General features: G+C 39.8%; 2 protein-coding genes across 4 annotated transcripts in view; one reads left to right on the plus strand and one right to left on the minus strand.

Moving 5' to 3' along the window:
- KIAA0825 (KIAA0825 ortholog) overlaps positions 1-8,095 on the minus strand; it is a 253,339-nt gene extending 245,244 nt beyond the window's left edge. For all 3 annotated transcript variants that reach the window (XM_040580892.1, XM_040580893.1, XM_040580895.1), the window contains exon 1: positions 7,974-8,095. The gene's annotated coding sequence lies outside the window, so the exon portion shown is untranslated. The remainder of the gene's footprint in view (positions 1-7,973) is intronic.
- A 47-nt stretch (positions 8,096-8,142) lies between these two features.
- SLF1 (SMC5-SMC6 complex localization factor 1) overlaps positions 8,143-16,153 on the plus strand; it is a 37,804-nt gene continuing 29,793 nt past the window's right edge. The window contains 6 exon segments of the mRNA XM_040580897.1: positions 8,143-8,166; positions 8,640-8,738; positions 8,740-8,754; positions 8,913-8,988; positions 11,339-11,582; positions 14,333-14,495. Coding sequence (XP_040436831.1) covers positions 8,158-8,166; positions 8,640-8,738; positions 8,740-8,754; positions 8,913-8,988; positions 11,339-11,582; positions 14,333-14,495 — 606 coding nt within the window. The 5' untranslated portion in view covers positions 8,143-8,157.

A 16,153-nucleotide genomic window follows, 5' to 3' on the forward strand; every position in this document is an offset into this window, starting at 1 on the left:
AAGAGAGAAGATCAGGCACATCACAGAGCTGACAGCTAGCTGACATACTTAGTTATAAAAGGAAGAATTGCTAACTATATTATTCAGACTTTTAGGTAAAGACCAATGTTGGTATAGGAACTAAAGGCTATAGAAGGGTCCATAAATAAAGTTAAGCTGATATTTGAAGCACGGTCCAACAGAGTGGTGAATCCCTTGCACAGCTTTCCAACAGATAAAACACATAAAACTAGACAAAAACTGATCAAAATCCATCTTAGAATACTGTTGCCTGTGAGAACATGTAAATTTTTCTCCTCAGCCCAGAAAGAATAAAGTCCTTCACTGTGGTCTTTAAAACCTGAATCACAGCGTAGGAGCTTCAGTGAATCAATTAAAAAATAAAGTGAAAAAATGTATTTGAGGACTAAATATAACACAAGTTATGGTTAAATTCCACAAATCACATATTCAGCAAAATTCTAAACTATGCTCTATGCTATAAAGAGGGGGGGAAAAATCAAGGATTTGTAATCAAGGATTCTTTCTGTAACACAATTTCCCTTTTAACTCCTTATAGTGTCCTAATTATCTATTTAAAAAAAAAACAACTGAATTTTTTGCATAGAATGCATAATCATACTTTAATTTATTAATATTCTGTAAAAATATTTTGTAATGAATTAGCTGGATTAGGAAAGAAACATGTTTTGTTCAAGAAAAGCCCATGTGTAGCACATAGTACCACCCTATATATTTCTATACAGACACACGTACACATATGCATTAACCAGATGCAATGTCTCTGATTAATTCTATATTGTCTTTTGCAGCAACAAGCTCATTCCAGTATAACACTTACTCTAAAAATTTCAGAGGTGGATGTTTTGCTTAGAAAAATATGGTGTATGGGTAACTTAAATATGGAAACACCTCCAAATATAATTCACTGAGGCCTAATTTATGCCTCCACGGATTGCAGCAAATCAGTTTCTGCAAGCAACTCTAAATGTTTAAACTAAAAACTGCCAGATTAATTTACCACATTTCAAACAGCATCTACCATTTACCTCAGAAGATTTACATCATATATATGTCCAATATGCTACACATGCAACTCTCCTAATTAGTGTCCCCATTAATCCTCATCCTGCTCTTTTTTCAGTTTAGTTCCCTCTCCAGCCATATTGTCTTTACAATCCTGCAAGTGGAACAGCCATTCCTTCACTGAACTGGTGGCCAGGCACTGGAACAGGCTGCCCAAGGACATGGTGGAATGACCACCACTGGAAGTGTTTAAAAAGCACGTAGATATGGTCCTTAGGGACATGGTTTAGCAGTGGACTTGGCAGTGCTGGGTTGGACTTAATGATTTTAAGTCTTTTCCAACCTAAATGATTCTGTGATTTTATGATTTGTTTAAGCCTTCTGCCAACAAAACATGGAAAGAGTTAGCTGCAGATGGACAAGAATATAGTGATATCTCCACTCCAGGAGACAGATCTCAAAGGCCACCTGCGCCCAGAATCTCTAGTGAACCAAATTAAAAATCATTCCTACAACATTCTTATTACTGAAATGATCCATATCCTATTGACCACTGGTACTTGCAGCTCCTCTTGTAAAGTCATTTCTTCTTATGTTTACTTCTAAACAACATGGAAGCACGGCTTTGGGTACTTAAATTCTACTCTGGTCTGCCTAATAAACCCCTGAGGATGCTGCTGGGAGCGGGGAGACAAGAAAAGGGAGAAACAGTGCTGGCATCTTTAGAGAGTTTAAGCTTATACAGAAGATATCCATAATGCCTTCCCAAAGGAAGCACTCATGCTCCCTAGCATTTTGTGAAAAGATACTCTGTTCCCAGTCAGGATTTCAGTCCTGCTCTTACTTTAGCCCTTACTGATGAACTTCATGAGCAATAATGTTGCTAACCACACAGCCCTTCTGTCAACACTGGCACTCCAGATGGGAGAAACCGCTGACAGCAAAAACCTTCTACACTAATAAATGTCATTGCTTCATTGGGAAAGTGAAAGAAAAGAGGGAGAGGCCTTATCTATGTCATTGCTTCAAAGGAAGTCTTTTATTCTTCGGTGCATAAGGGACTGCCAAAGTGCCCCTTCTGTAAAAAGTCTAGCTACTTTTTCTGCAATCCTCAGAATGTTTTTAAGAAGCTATTTGGAGGACTTCACCAATTCTCAAAAAGCTCCTCAGATCACAAAATGGCACTGCTGTCTCTTTACATTATTTAGAGCGCATTTCCCTCATAGCATATAGCAGCATCTCTGGATGCAAGAACCACTTGATTGTCCTATATCTGGGTGTGCCAAAGCCAAGTAGAGAATCACACAGATTAATGTTTTCCATAACAGAACTCCACTTCTCTTAACTTCCAAGTCCACAAATGTGACGGGAAACAATCAGTTGCTAAGCAAAATTTGTTTCTCTAAATGAATTCTTCATAAGACTTAGAGAAAAATAAAAATTATGGATGTTAAGCTTATTTTGCACTGAAACTGCCTCAAAGCCTATCTGAAAAGAAACCCGTTTTGCCATGGCAATAGCTTACTACATTAATACAATCGATTTTTTGCTATTACTCTGACAGTTAATTTGTATTTATTATTTGGTAAATGCTCTTTGCTTTTTGAGTCCAGTAGAAAATTATTTCTGATAAAATAAACACACCAATGAACACATTATTTTAGTACTGAATGCTTCTACTAAAATATCCACGAGACACTAAGAGACACTGATATCCCAAAGCAACAACCTGGAACTCTTACGGAGGGCTCACAAACAAAGTTGTAAAACCACGAAAATTACTTGCTAGATCTGCTGGTAACAGGGGTTAAGCTACCTTAACTTAAGGTACAACTAAACAGTTACAAGGAATTGCTACAATCCTCTGTTAACTCGCCTTAAGTAGCAAAGCTATGTCTGATACCTGGATGTCACAATTTTATACAATCATCCAGCTGTATACTTGTAAAATGCATAGTATTTTATAGAACTGCATACTTGTATTATAGTATTTTATAGAACTGTAACATACTGTCAGGTATTTTGATACTAGTTTACTCTTGTTCTACTTTCATTATCTGCCCTATTATAATTTATGCCATACTTTCTCCAAACTTCTTTCTAGTACTTTTCTCCTTCCATTCACAATCATCTACACCTTTTGCCTACCCTCTGTACTAACCTCAAGTACAGCCAACAGCATAAAAAGTAAAAGGCGTACATGCAACACGTTAACCTACTGGTTACATCATGCCTGACTTGATTTTCTGAGGTCCTGTGAGCCAGGGTTCATGTTTTATCTGCATTGCGGGGCATCAATCATGCAGTTTGCAATTGCCTAATAAGAAATTAACACTGGGCGGAGATAAGGGTTGTTGCAGAGAAGATATTATTGAATATTCTGAGTATATACATTGCTATTTAACATACAATCAAGAAAAACTTATGATTTCTGCTAACGTTACACTCATTCCCCATTCTGACTGCAGTCACTTAAGAAAGAAGAATACATGAAAGACAAAGAAATATATTTTAGAACACACACACACACAATTAAAATTCAACAAACAAAATCTGAATGACCTTATGTGGATTCTCAAAAAAAAAAAGGTGAAAGGACTTTGATGAAGGAAAATTTGCTGATCATATCAGAATGGAACTCGTATGTAGGAGAAAATATTCGAAGGTCAGTGGGGGAGTTAGGTCAATTAAGTATTCCAGGCAGGTATAGCAGATTTAGGTCAGGGCAGGAGAACAGTAATATGATTAAGAAAGAAGGTCCAAGCAGCCAGGGACTAACTCATGTCAGGCAAAGACAAGAAACGAACTTTACGTGGTAGGGAAGGTTAAGTATTAAAGGCAAAATAAAACCATTCCACTACCTATATTTAAAAAGAAAAAAGAAACAAAACCTTATTGCAAGTCATGAGTGACTGGAAGTACACTAATGAAGTGCAGTTCGCTAATTCATTACTTGACACACAAGGTATATAGCTTGGCATCACTTACACAACAGTTACTGAACCAGCTGCTGAACACTGTTCTGTGCTCTCCCTAACATTTGTCCCTCAATACTGATTCACTGACACACATTAATGGAATGTGAGTCAGCAGAAGGGCAGAAGAATGCAAGGACATAAGGATATAGGCTGAGCTTAGAAAAATCAGAAAAATGTTCTTCATAAGAAAAATGGTTACACAAAAGAAACATAAACAACACCTCCAAAAAAGACCATAAAGAAGTTTTAAAATATAAATACAAAGTCATGACAACTGAGAGTTTACACAATCATCAAGGCTTGAAGAAAAGCAAAAATTTTAACACTTGTTCTGCCATTTGTTTATTCATGAGCTCATGAAAGAAACCACAGGTATATTTATAGAGCAGACAAATTATCATTAAGAAGATATTCTAGTTTCTGTGGATTTATATTATGTTGGTACTGTTTCTAACTCTTATAATCCCTTATCACTATAGAAGAAAATTAAAATTCCTTCACTGTTTCAACAAAGCCAGAGTCATTTCGAGCTTTGTACTACGACAGACTTATAAAACCGACTTAAAACAGGGCAAAAAGTTAGATTTTTCTCCACATGAAGGCAGTGTGGAGACATTTCAAACTGTTTTAGCTTTTACAACTGACTTTTCAGTGTAGCTTCATGGGTTTTTTTACAGACCTGTGATTTCTAAATGTTTGACCAAAATTTGGCTATGCATTGTGATTTTAATTTTGCCAAACGATACTGCTTAAACAAGCATACACATTTATGTTGAGACAACAGAAGAGCTCTAATGAGTAATTTTTAAACTCTGAAATTGTTAATCAGTCCACTGACAAACTTCTCAACATGATGGCAAGTCTTTTAATAACATACGGCAAAGTATCTTCCACTAAATAAAAAAATCTGTAAGATCACAACAGAATAGAAGTTAATGCATGGATTGTGTCACTGCCACAATTACCGCAAGGAATTACATAAAATTTTCAACACAGGAAGTCAAAAGGCTAATGAGGGACAAAAAACATGGAAAAAAAAATTGCCCAAATCCTAAGTTGCAAAGTTAAGGATAAAGAGGAGAAGGCTTGCAGAAAGATGTTGTGAGATTTAGGGACAAGGTTCAATCGTGATCACATTGATCGTGGCAACAGAAGTGAGGCCTGGAGAAACACAGCTCACACATATTACATAAAGTATAATAGCTGTCCACAGGAAAATGTAAGAAGTGAATTTTCAAGGCAAAAGACATCGTGGTAATACAGTTATGTGTAGAACATAAAGGAAACAAAAAGTATAAGGTAGAATGCTAGATCAGTGGGTTGAAAATGAAATACCTTTTTTTTTTTTTGTCTCTCTAGGAAATAAAATTAAGAAAGCAGCAGTCACTGAAATCTGCAAGAGACAGGCACCTGAAACACTGCAAGTGAACTCTTCCTGTGAAAGAGTAAAAGAAATACTTATTCCTCTGATCTTGATTTGTTAAAGTGCTGAGGACATCAGAGCTATACAGCCATCCTTGATAGTCCTTAAAACTAATCAGAAATTTTATAAGTGAAATTCCATTTGTGTAGCACTGAAAATCACTTGTGAATTTTTATAAAGATGTTACATGTACTGTAAAAGAGAAAGTGTAAAAGTGGTTATCCATCTAAAACACAAACAGCTTAAATATAATTTATAATACTGAGCAGCTGAACCATATTTTTGACAAACACATAAATAGAACAAATAAAACCCAGAGATACTGAAAAGTACGCCAGTTAAAGAGACTGCTCCCTAGACCTGAGACCTAATATTAACTCTTGTACATAAGAGAAAAAATAATGAATTGAGAGACATTTAGCTACTATAATGAGATCACAAGGATGGAAAAAAAGAAAATAGTTTTTTATGACAAAAAATGTAATCAATCTTTTTGAAAAAATAACGAAAAGGGTAAGTGAAATCCAAACTTAACAGACATGCCTAAAATTAAGGTCAAAACATGTTCTTAATTTCTTAAAGCTACACTTAATGTATTTTAAAGCAAAAATAAATGTACAGTGTTGGAGGTCTGTTATTTTGATTCCATGTATTATGTGTCAGACACAAGAAAAAAGAAATAAAAACTAGAAAATATGTGTGCTTGTATGCTGAAGACTTCTCCAGCCTGTTAAAAGCCCTGTGGCATAAAACTATTAGTTACCGGTTAAGTAATGGTTAGTAGCTAATAGTAGTTAATAAGAATTAAACTATTTACAAAAAAGCCCAAGTTTACAAAAATTAAAATAACTACTTTACAGTGCTGACAACTCCACAGTGAAGGTATACATGTGCAACAGGTATTAATAGAAAATGCAACTTATGTTCATTGTCCATCTAGAAATGCAAGTGATAAATACAGCCATTTAACTCTGAATACTCAAGTAGATATTTAAAGATTTTTCAGTGCCACTATCAAAACCTAGTGATAGAGGTTGCTGATGGTTACTTCTTCATGCTTGCATTGAAAAAGACGCAGAAAACTTCAGTATGCATTAAAGGTACCAAAACAAACAGCAACACATGACCGATCTGAGGCCCAGCAGAACTATTTTTCCAGTTTTATTTTTGGGAAACTCAGATTTAAAACCAAGCATCCAACAGGCTGCCGAACTTTAGATGTCTGAAGCTAGGGGTGGTTTTGGTTTTCTTTCCACAGGAATACCTATGTTTTGTAGCACTGCTGAGTTCAAAGCATTGCTTCTATTGATCTAAGCTACAGTGACAAACACTCAGCACTTGTGAGTTTTGCTGTACACATCTCAGTTTACAGGTCTTACATATGAAACAGCTACCTCAATGAGTACAAAGTGAGTTGTCCACTTTTGCATAAGAATTTTATGGAAGGGGAGAAAGTAGCATTAAGTTTTCTAAGGAAGCAATTCTGTCATGTCTTTTTTTTTGTTTTTTCTTGAATCAGGACATGTGTCTTCTACTTTCCAACTGCATAAAAAAGGAATTGAAGTGTTCCACAAAGCTAGTTTTATTCATTATGAATCACTAACAGACTTCTTGTGTACTATCCATTCAGTGCGTTACATGACGCAGTAATGACAAGTCAAATACATGAGGGGCCAAAATAGTATTTTGCAAAGAACCATCATCTTGGCATTCCTACATTTCTAAATTCTAAACCGAGTGCTTGAAGTACGAGCTGAGTATTATTTTGACCTTTTCATGTTGCTTTGTAATCTAAAGAAAAAAATCAAACCCTGATTTCCGTAGGAAGAGTGAGTACCAACTCGATCAGCGGGGCAGGAATCCCCTCACCAAAACATGTGGCTTGACTATTTGGCTGCAGCAGTACCTGGCCATCTTCCCTGAGGATCAGCCATCATGTGGCACAAGACACTCTGAAAGTTTCTCTGAGGCACAGAGAAAAGGGCACCGAGGATCAGCAATCCCTGGTCCTTCCCCTGACTGCCACAGACAGCCCGTTCCAGGGGGGAGACGCTCCAGCCTGCGCCGCCCGGCCCCTCTGCCTGGCTCCATCGCCCAGGGAGCTCTCTTCCGTCTCCCAGCACAGCCCCTTGCCAGGCGGCTTCTAACTCTGCCGAGCAACACAAACGGTGCTTTTCCAGAGACTCTGGGGAGGGGCCAGCGCGTTTCCCAGCCTCCCCCCGCCTCACGCCAGCCCGAGGGACCCCGTCCCCTCGGCCTGAGGGAAGACCCCCGCTTCCCGCCCCGCTCCGAGGCGCCAAGCCGGGCCCGCCACGCCGCTCCAGCGGGGCCGCCTCAGAGGAGCGCCGGCACCGCCCTCCCCGCCGCGGGGGGGGGCGCCCACAGCCCCTCGCCGCCGCTCAGGGAAGCCTCGGCGCTGCGCAACGCTGGGCTGCGCCGCGGGGCAGAGCGGCGCGGCCGCGGGGAGCCCCGGGCCGCAGCGGGCCCCCTCGCTCGGCGCGCACGGTAAGGGGAGGGGAACGGCGGCCCTGCCGGGGGCCACTTACCCAGCCCGGGCTCCCCCCGCGGCTCCGCGCCCAAAGCCCCGGCGACCGCGGAGCGTCAGTGACAACGTCCCGGAACGGCCGCGCCGCCACATCCGGGGGCGGGGCGGGGGGGAAGGCGGGAACGCGCCGAGGGGCGAGCGTGGGTCGTCCGGCCCGGCTGGGGAGCGAGGAGGTGCCCGCCAGCATGGCCTGTGTACGTGAGTGCACCGGGCTGCCCCCGCCGCAGAGCGGGAGGCGGTTCGCTCCCACCCGGGGCCGCCGGCCAGCCCGCCGCGCCCCGGGGCACTGCCCCACGGGGCCTCCCTGAGGGCGGGAAGCCCTCCCGCCGGCGGGGCGCGCTCGGTCGCGGAGCGGGGGGCCTGAGGGGCGCAGCGTCGCGCCCGCGGGCCCGGGGGCTGGGCTGCGCTCCCGGCGGGGGGCGCGGGCCGGTGCGGGGGCTCTGGCCGCGGTGCGGGGGCTCTGGCCGGTGCTGCCTGGCAGGTGGCCGGGCTGTGGCAGGCCGCGGCGGCTCCGCGTGTGTCGTGCCCCCCCCCCCCTCGGGTAGCGTTGATTTCCTCGCGCTCTGTTTTCCCTTTTTATCGGAAAACCGGTAGTAGTTGCTAGCAAGATCATGGAAGCAGCTTTTGGTGATGCCTGTTCTGTGTGTTTATGCTTTTCTTTTAACAGATGGCAGGTGGCGGCCAGAAACGGATAATCCAATTAACCAGATTTAATAAACAAGAGAAAAGGGCACTACGCAAATGGCTTTTGAAACTGGACTGTGTTTTTTTTAGATAGTAAGGTATTGTTCACTAAGGTACCTGATGCTTAGAGCGGAAAATAAAAATGCAAGCCTTAAAAGAAAGGACTATGCAGTAGTTTAGAGTTATATGTAAATAGCTAGGGAAGTTAAACTGTTTCTAGTCACACAAGCGTGTTGTTTTGTCTTTGTTTTATTAGGAGTACAGAAATTGTACACATCTTATAGCAAAAAAGCTGTGCAGGAGTGAAAAGTTCTTAGCTGCCTGTGCTGCTGGTGAGTAAAAGCTTCGCTGTAAAATGTCATTGGATCATGACGTAGGACTGGAAATGACCCTTAAAAGATTTCTGGTTACCTGTTTTCATTTTGTGAACCTTCTTACTAACCCTCATTCTCCTTGTTCCATTAACCTTGATTTTTACCGCAGTGTTATATTCAAATTCTGATTTGCTACTTTTTGGTTTGGATTTTTTTTCCTAAATGATACTCCTGCCATCTTCCTTTATGTGATCTGCATCTGTTCCCAGACAGAAAGCTTTGTTATATGTTAGTTAGATCATGAAGTCATACCCATAAGATTGGGACACTTAAAAATGGATCGCTTGAGAAGGTGACAGAGGGACTATGGACACCGGTAATCAGCATGGATTTTTGACACCAAATTTGCACGCAACATTCACTGGTAAAGGTCACTGTCTGTAAGTTGTGGTTTATGCAGCAAGAGAAAACTCCAGGCTTTTGCCATTCTGACACAAGCCTCTGGCTTTCCTCTTGCTTTGCTTTTACCTAGGGCCTGATGCTGAAATCCCATACATAAGCAACTAAATGCTTTTAGAATGAGAATTCTGTATTTTAAGATATTTTTTTTTTATGGACAGATTATGTGGAAGGATTTTATGGTGAGTTTAGAAAATCTTGTGGAGTTACAAGACTTCACAATACCAATCTATTAACTGGTTAAATGTGATCTTTATTTTCCCTATATTGTATTATACCAAAGCATTAAAGCAATTTTTATGAGGGATAATCTTAAATTTAAGAAGTAAGAGACAGAAATAACTAAACCTAGATCTGGGTTTAAAGATACATGTGTATTTCTTGATTCTGTATTTATACTTACATACTATATTAGTAGACATTTTCAATTATCTATTGCTCTGTGTATGTGTGTGTGTATATATATATATGATTTCTTGTACTAATGTAAAATTCTGATCACATTCTAATAAAAAAGGAAACAGATCAAAAGTTTCCATGGGGGAAGCTACTGAAACGCAGATAGATTTGTGGCATAGCGCTTTGCTTTAACTATTATAAACTTTTGAGTTAATGTTTTCTTAATTTGGGGGATTTAAAACATCTGGAGATGCTTTCTTGAACTGAGTAGAAATGATAAATTACTGTCCCCATGGCAATGCAAAACTCTGCCGTGTTTCTGTACTTTCAAATCTTCCCCCACATCATGTAGTAGTTCTTAATCCTGGGAGAGATGCTGTTTTTACATTATCATTGCTCTTGCCCTTGATGGCGGAGAGTGTGCTCATTCCTACTGCAGTTTTTCCTGAGTAAGTGTAAAAAATCACATTTAAACCCATTTAGAACGCCTTAGAGGTACACAGAAATAATAACAAGGATGCCAGTCTTCATGGACTTCCTAGTTGACAGAAGTTTTGAGATGGAAACTTTGAATGAAAGTGATTTTAACATACAGGTTGTGCACAGCATACCTTTTCCAGTCCTAAGTCTACTGGTACCTATGCTAGGTTATGTAGAAGTACCATCTGTGCTCCTGCACTGAGACATTTTGCCAGTCAACCCTGCTGTTCTGTGAAACCAATTAGGTTCACACAATTCAAGTCAATTTCTCTCGCAGTGTCTTCTGTAGGTACTGTTTCTATACAGGAGCAGGGTACTAACCACGGCTCTTGACCTGAACCTGTAAGAAGAGAGAGACAGAGAAAAAGGGGAAGATCATTACATACAGTATCAAAAGCATACATGCAGAAGATGAAAGAGGAGAGGCGGAGGAGGTGGAGCCAAAGGATGAGAGAAAAGGATGTGAAAAGAAGAAAGGGGAAAGACAAAAGTCTAAACCCATATCCCCCTAATATTGGTATTCACTACACTTGCAGTGCAAGTAATACTAAATATATAAAAGAAATGGCTTGGATGCTAAAACCTTGCTTCCTCTTTTTAATCATTGGTGGTAAAATATTTCTTCATTTTACTACATTTCCGTACATTTGTAAAAGTGTCAAATTATATTAAAAATAAAGGGTTAAACAAGGTTCTGTGGAAGTGACAAGAACAAAATCTGGGAAGCTGAAAAATTCCATTTGCAAATTTTTGAGGAGATAGACAAGTATTTTGTCTGGGAAGGGTGAAAAAGTACTTCATCGCTAAAAGAAAACAAAACGATCATTTTCAGTGGCATTGTGAGACTTCTGCTTCTAAAGTGTGAAGAGGAGAACTCTTGTAGGAGGAAGAAGTTTTTCAAATGCTACTTACAATTGCAGCTTTTATTTGCACAAGAAAGGTTGAAGTTAATTTTGTATTAGATCTTCAGTTGATTGCCATTTGTCTGCACAAAAAATCTTTTGTGGTTGACAGTTCATTTGCTTTTTAGGAAAGTGGATACTAACTAAGGAGTATGTAATTAATAGTGCCGAAAGTGGCAGATGGCTTGATGAAACAACGTACGAATGGGGATATGAAATTGAAAAAGACAGCCATTATTCACCTCAAATGCAATCTGCACCTAAAAGATGGCGCAAAGAACTGACACGCTGTGGTGCTCCAGGGGCCTTCCACAGATGGAAAGTTGTCCTCTCTGTTAAGAAAGGTGATAAACGAATGGCATCTATTACAAGGTAGGAGGATATGTCTTGGACCTCAAATAATGAAAAATGGAACTCTTATTGAGTGGTTGAACACATTTTTGTTCTTCCATCTTAGCTAATTTTGTCCGTAATAACCTCCAGCTCTTCAAACTCTTGAGTTGTTTCCATTAATATACTTCGATACTTTTTATATATAAATAAAATTGCTTTAAATCTTTAGCCTACTGCTTTTCTTGCTTTCTTTTAGTGTAGTCTCAAAAATAACACATATTTGCTTACATTTGTGTCCTGGTTTCAGCTGGGATAGAGTTAAGTTTCTCAGTAGCTGGTGCAGTGGCATGTTTTGGATTTGGTGTGAGAGCAATGCTGAGAGCACACTGATGTTTTTAGTTGTTGCCAAGTAATGTTTTACAGTCACTCAAGAAATTTTCCATTTCTGCAGCCCTGCCAGGAAAGGGCTGTAGGGGGGGCACTGGCAATTGGGAGGGGATACAGCCATGGTAGCTGACCCGAACTGGTCAAAGGGATATTCCGTACCATAGAACATCATGCTGAGTATGTAAGCTGGGGGAAGAAGGAAGTGCGGGATGTTCAGAGTGATGGCATTTGTTCTCCCAAGTAATTGTTGCATGTGATGGAGCCCTGCTTTCCTGGAGATGGCTGAACATCTGCCTGCTGAGGGAAAGCACTGAATGAATTCCTTGTTTTGCTTTGCTTGCTTGTGTGGCTTTTACTTACCTATTAAACTTTTCTCTCAGCCCTTGAGTTTTCTCACTTCTACCTTTCTGATCCTCTCCCCTGTCCCACTGTGGGGGGAGTGAGCAAGTGGCTGTGTGGTGCTTAGTAGCTCTCCAGGGTTAAACCACGACAGTTTGCATCTGAAGTAAACTGCTTACAGAAACTTTGTTCATGAGGCAAGGCACACAGGCTTACACTTTTTATGAGTAATCATATATTTTATGTGGATGTTACATTTGAATAGTAGCTGGAACAGGATGCGTTATTTTGCTTGGGTGGGTAACCTGAGCCAGCTGTGAATGCTGTTACAGACCTGGGCCACACTGTGAGTGACCTTATGGGTTTTTGCATCACATCTATGTAATAGCTTCTTGTAGTTCTAAAGACCTAAATCTTTACTGTAGTACATGTTTCTGATAAGATGTAAATACTGGTAGCTCGGAGGGGAAAGGAAAAGCAGGGAAGAGGAAACAATGGAAGTGCAAGAATTGTGGGACAGCAATTTTTTTTCCCCATACTCTTCCTACACATTTGTTTTCCATAGTTTAAATACTACATTCAACTGCAAACAAAGCATATTAATAACATTTGCTTCTGGTACGCTAAAAGCAAACATCCCCTGATGCTGTTGTAGTTTCACTGCAGGAGCAGATACTGTCCTACTCTGTTGAAATCCCAGTAGGAGTACTCAGGTCAGGCACAGATGCATAGGCAAGAAAAGTGCTGTTTGTCTGGTTGATCGTGGTACAGGGATGCATGCTGCATCACAGAATACCTGTCTGTCTGTAGTTCGTAAAGACAATGCGAGGTATATCTGAAGTTACCATGTTCTGATTTTCCCAACTGAAGACATTGTAAGTATGCTGTTTTCTTGGCTGAGCAGGAAAGTTTACTATGTGCTGTCTTGCAGAAAGGCGCACCCATCCTGCTACACTTGTGAAAAAATGCTGTTTCTTTTTCTGTAAAAATTGCTTATGCAGATCTTCATGATAACATGATTAAAATGATGTCTTACACAACTCCCTTTGCAATGGAAGTAACCTTTAACAGGAACTACATCAGCAAGACAGGGAAACAGGCAGTTTTGTGCAAAGAATCTTTTTTTTCCAGACTGTTACCCATACAGCGATATAGGTATCCTTTTACTCGGTCAGAAAACACTGAAACGTAGATAGTTTTTGTCTCCAGCAAGCGCTGTTTTCAGTCATGAAGGCCACTGTAGCTTTGGGGAAAGACTGATTATTGGTTTTTTCCCCTCTAATCTTTAAAAACACTGTGCTTTTTTTCCCCTTCTGTGCTCTTCCTACCTTTAGTGCCTAGCTGTTGGATGGGTAAGGATGAGAGATCAACATAATTTTATTTTTACATACCTGGATTATGAAAAATAAAACATATATCCAGCATGTCAAAAGACCTTATGTTTTCCACCATTTTTTTTTGTCTGGCATCTCTTCTAAAAGATGGGAATTGTTGCAGCAGTACAACTCTCAAAATTGTCCCAGGGAAAAATTAACGTGTAATGGTGTCCCAAAGACAAACAAATCTGTTTTCTGTGTGATATTGGACAGCACCAAACACTATAAATGACTCCAAAATCAAGTTAAAAAGTGTATTTGTGTTATGAAAATACCATGTTATGGTTCAGAAAAGCAGGTTCCAGTTCTGGTAAACCACTAAATTTATTGCAAAACTTACTTGAAAGAGCATCATGATTGTGGGGGACATAAAAATTGTAGCTGCTGTCACCAGATTTGATCTCTGAAAAACTGCACAGGTAAAGCTTTGTGTCACATATGTAAGAGGTACATGTAGATTTTAATTATTAGTGATAAATTGTGAAGAGAAGAATTTCTTGTGTCACTTCCTTTTCTGAAGGATGTGAAGTGCCCTTTTATCCTCCAAACGAAGTTTGAGCAGTGCCATACATCTAGAAAACCCTTATTCGCTTGCACTTGCATGCTTGTAATTTGTGAATGATAATGTAGTTTTCAACAGTAATACTACAACGCAGTAAATACATCTTTCCTGATATGTTTATTTAGAGTTCTTGAAGCTGGAAAGGCAACCATATGTTCATCTGAAAATGCAGAGCACAATGTAACTCATATATTGAGCAGTCTACAAACTTTCCCTATGCAAAAGAGAAAATGCCTCTCTGAAGTTCAATATTACCCTTTGCAATATCTAGGAGATTACCTTTTTGAGGTAAGTAAATTAAGAAAAAGAATCTAACAATCTTTCATTGTTAGCAATTTTTGTCAGGTTTACTGGTTACAGTAAATGATGCAGCATTAATAATAGGGATTATGATCAGCCTGAGTGTTTTGTAATTTAGTTAAAGGCAATACAACTTCCTGATTCAGGGACTGCTTATCCAAGGGAAGAGAAAGGTTCTTGATATATAAATACGTGAAGGGAGGGCGCAAAGAAAACAGCCAGGCTGTTGTCAGTGGTGCCCTTGACAGGACAAGAGGCAGTGAGTACAAACCAAAGCACAGGAAGTTGTATCTGAAGGTCAGGAAACACTTTTTTTTTTCTTTTTTTTTTTTTTAATGTGAGGGTGATGAAGCATAGGAGCATGTTGCCTGAAGAGGCTGAGAAGTCTCCATCCTTGCTGATACTCGAAAGCTGTGTAGGCATGATCCTAGGCAACTGGCTTTAGGTGGCCCTCCTTGGGCTGGGGCTTTGGACCTGATGATCTCCACAGATCCATTCCAACTTCAACCATCCTGTGATCCTGTAATAGAAAAAATGTCTTTCCAAAAACAGTGTTTTGGTTTAGACTTTTAGACCAGAAGAGATAGCAGCAAGGAAACATACATTATTTCTTCCTCTTCGTGTTCTTCCTTGGCTCTTGCTTTGTGCTACTAAGAAGAGGTCCCAGTGTAGATAACCATCAGCTAAATAGTTATTCACAAAATACCAAGAAAAAAGGTACTATTTTTCACTTATATTCTCTTCATTTTGGTAGGGCTTTCAAATGTGTATATGTATGTATGTATCTGTCTACCTATGTATGTGAAGGTACATATTTTTTTACTGAGTTTGGCTATATTGTATCTTCATGATTCAAGATCAATGAAATTACTTTCTTCTCAACTAACCTCAATTCTACCTTTTTTTCTTACCATTATAGATAAACTATTGTAAAAAAGTCTGTAGATTGTTAAAATTCAGATTCTGAACTCAAATCAGTTTGCTCGCCATCCTTCATGGCTGGGAAGAACTGGAGGTTGCAGTGTGAATTTTGTGAGGGAATGGTATACTAGGCAGAGAAAATTCACTTACACTATTTCTATGGTAGGAATCTAACGTAAGCTCATCACCTGTATTCCCTTTTCAGCGCACTGAGCTTGATACTGCAAGAATTGTAATTTCTTAAAATAATTGTATGAACCGTTACCTGAGCATACCTTTAACTCTCCGTTACTGTAGAAAGATCAGTCCATGTTTGTAAACAGTTAAAATGAATTTAAACTGAAGAATTCTATAAGCAACCATATGTTTATAGGTATGGTTATGATGCTCAACTCCATGTGAATATATTAGCATGCAAAGAGGACTTGGTAAAAATGGCTTATATACCAACAGCTTATATACTGTAGTGCTTCGCTATTTGCAGAACTGTCATGTGTGGAGTCAGAAGAGACATAATTGTCTGTATTTCAGAAAATGTTAACGAGTCCTTACAACTCAAATCACATGACGCTTACATGTGCAAAGACAAGATTCAGCTTTGTCTCTTTCCATACTAGAAAACCTGTTGCCATCCATGACAAAACTTAATTTCTCTTTTACTAGTCAAAAGTGTTAAATTCTGGAGATTGCAAGCTTGGTTGGTTGTTTCTTGGTTGGTAGAAGAG

This window comes from Falco naumanni, chromosome Z, assembly GCF_017639655.2.
Source record: "Falco naumanni isolate bFalNau1 chromosome Z, bFalNau1.pat, whole genome shotgun sequence".
Lineage (NCBI taxonomy): Eukaryota > Metazoa > Chordata > Aves > Falconiformes > Falconidae > Falco > Falco naumanni.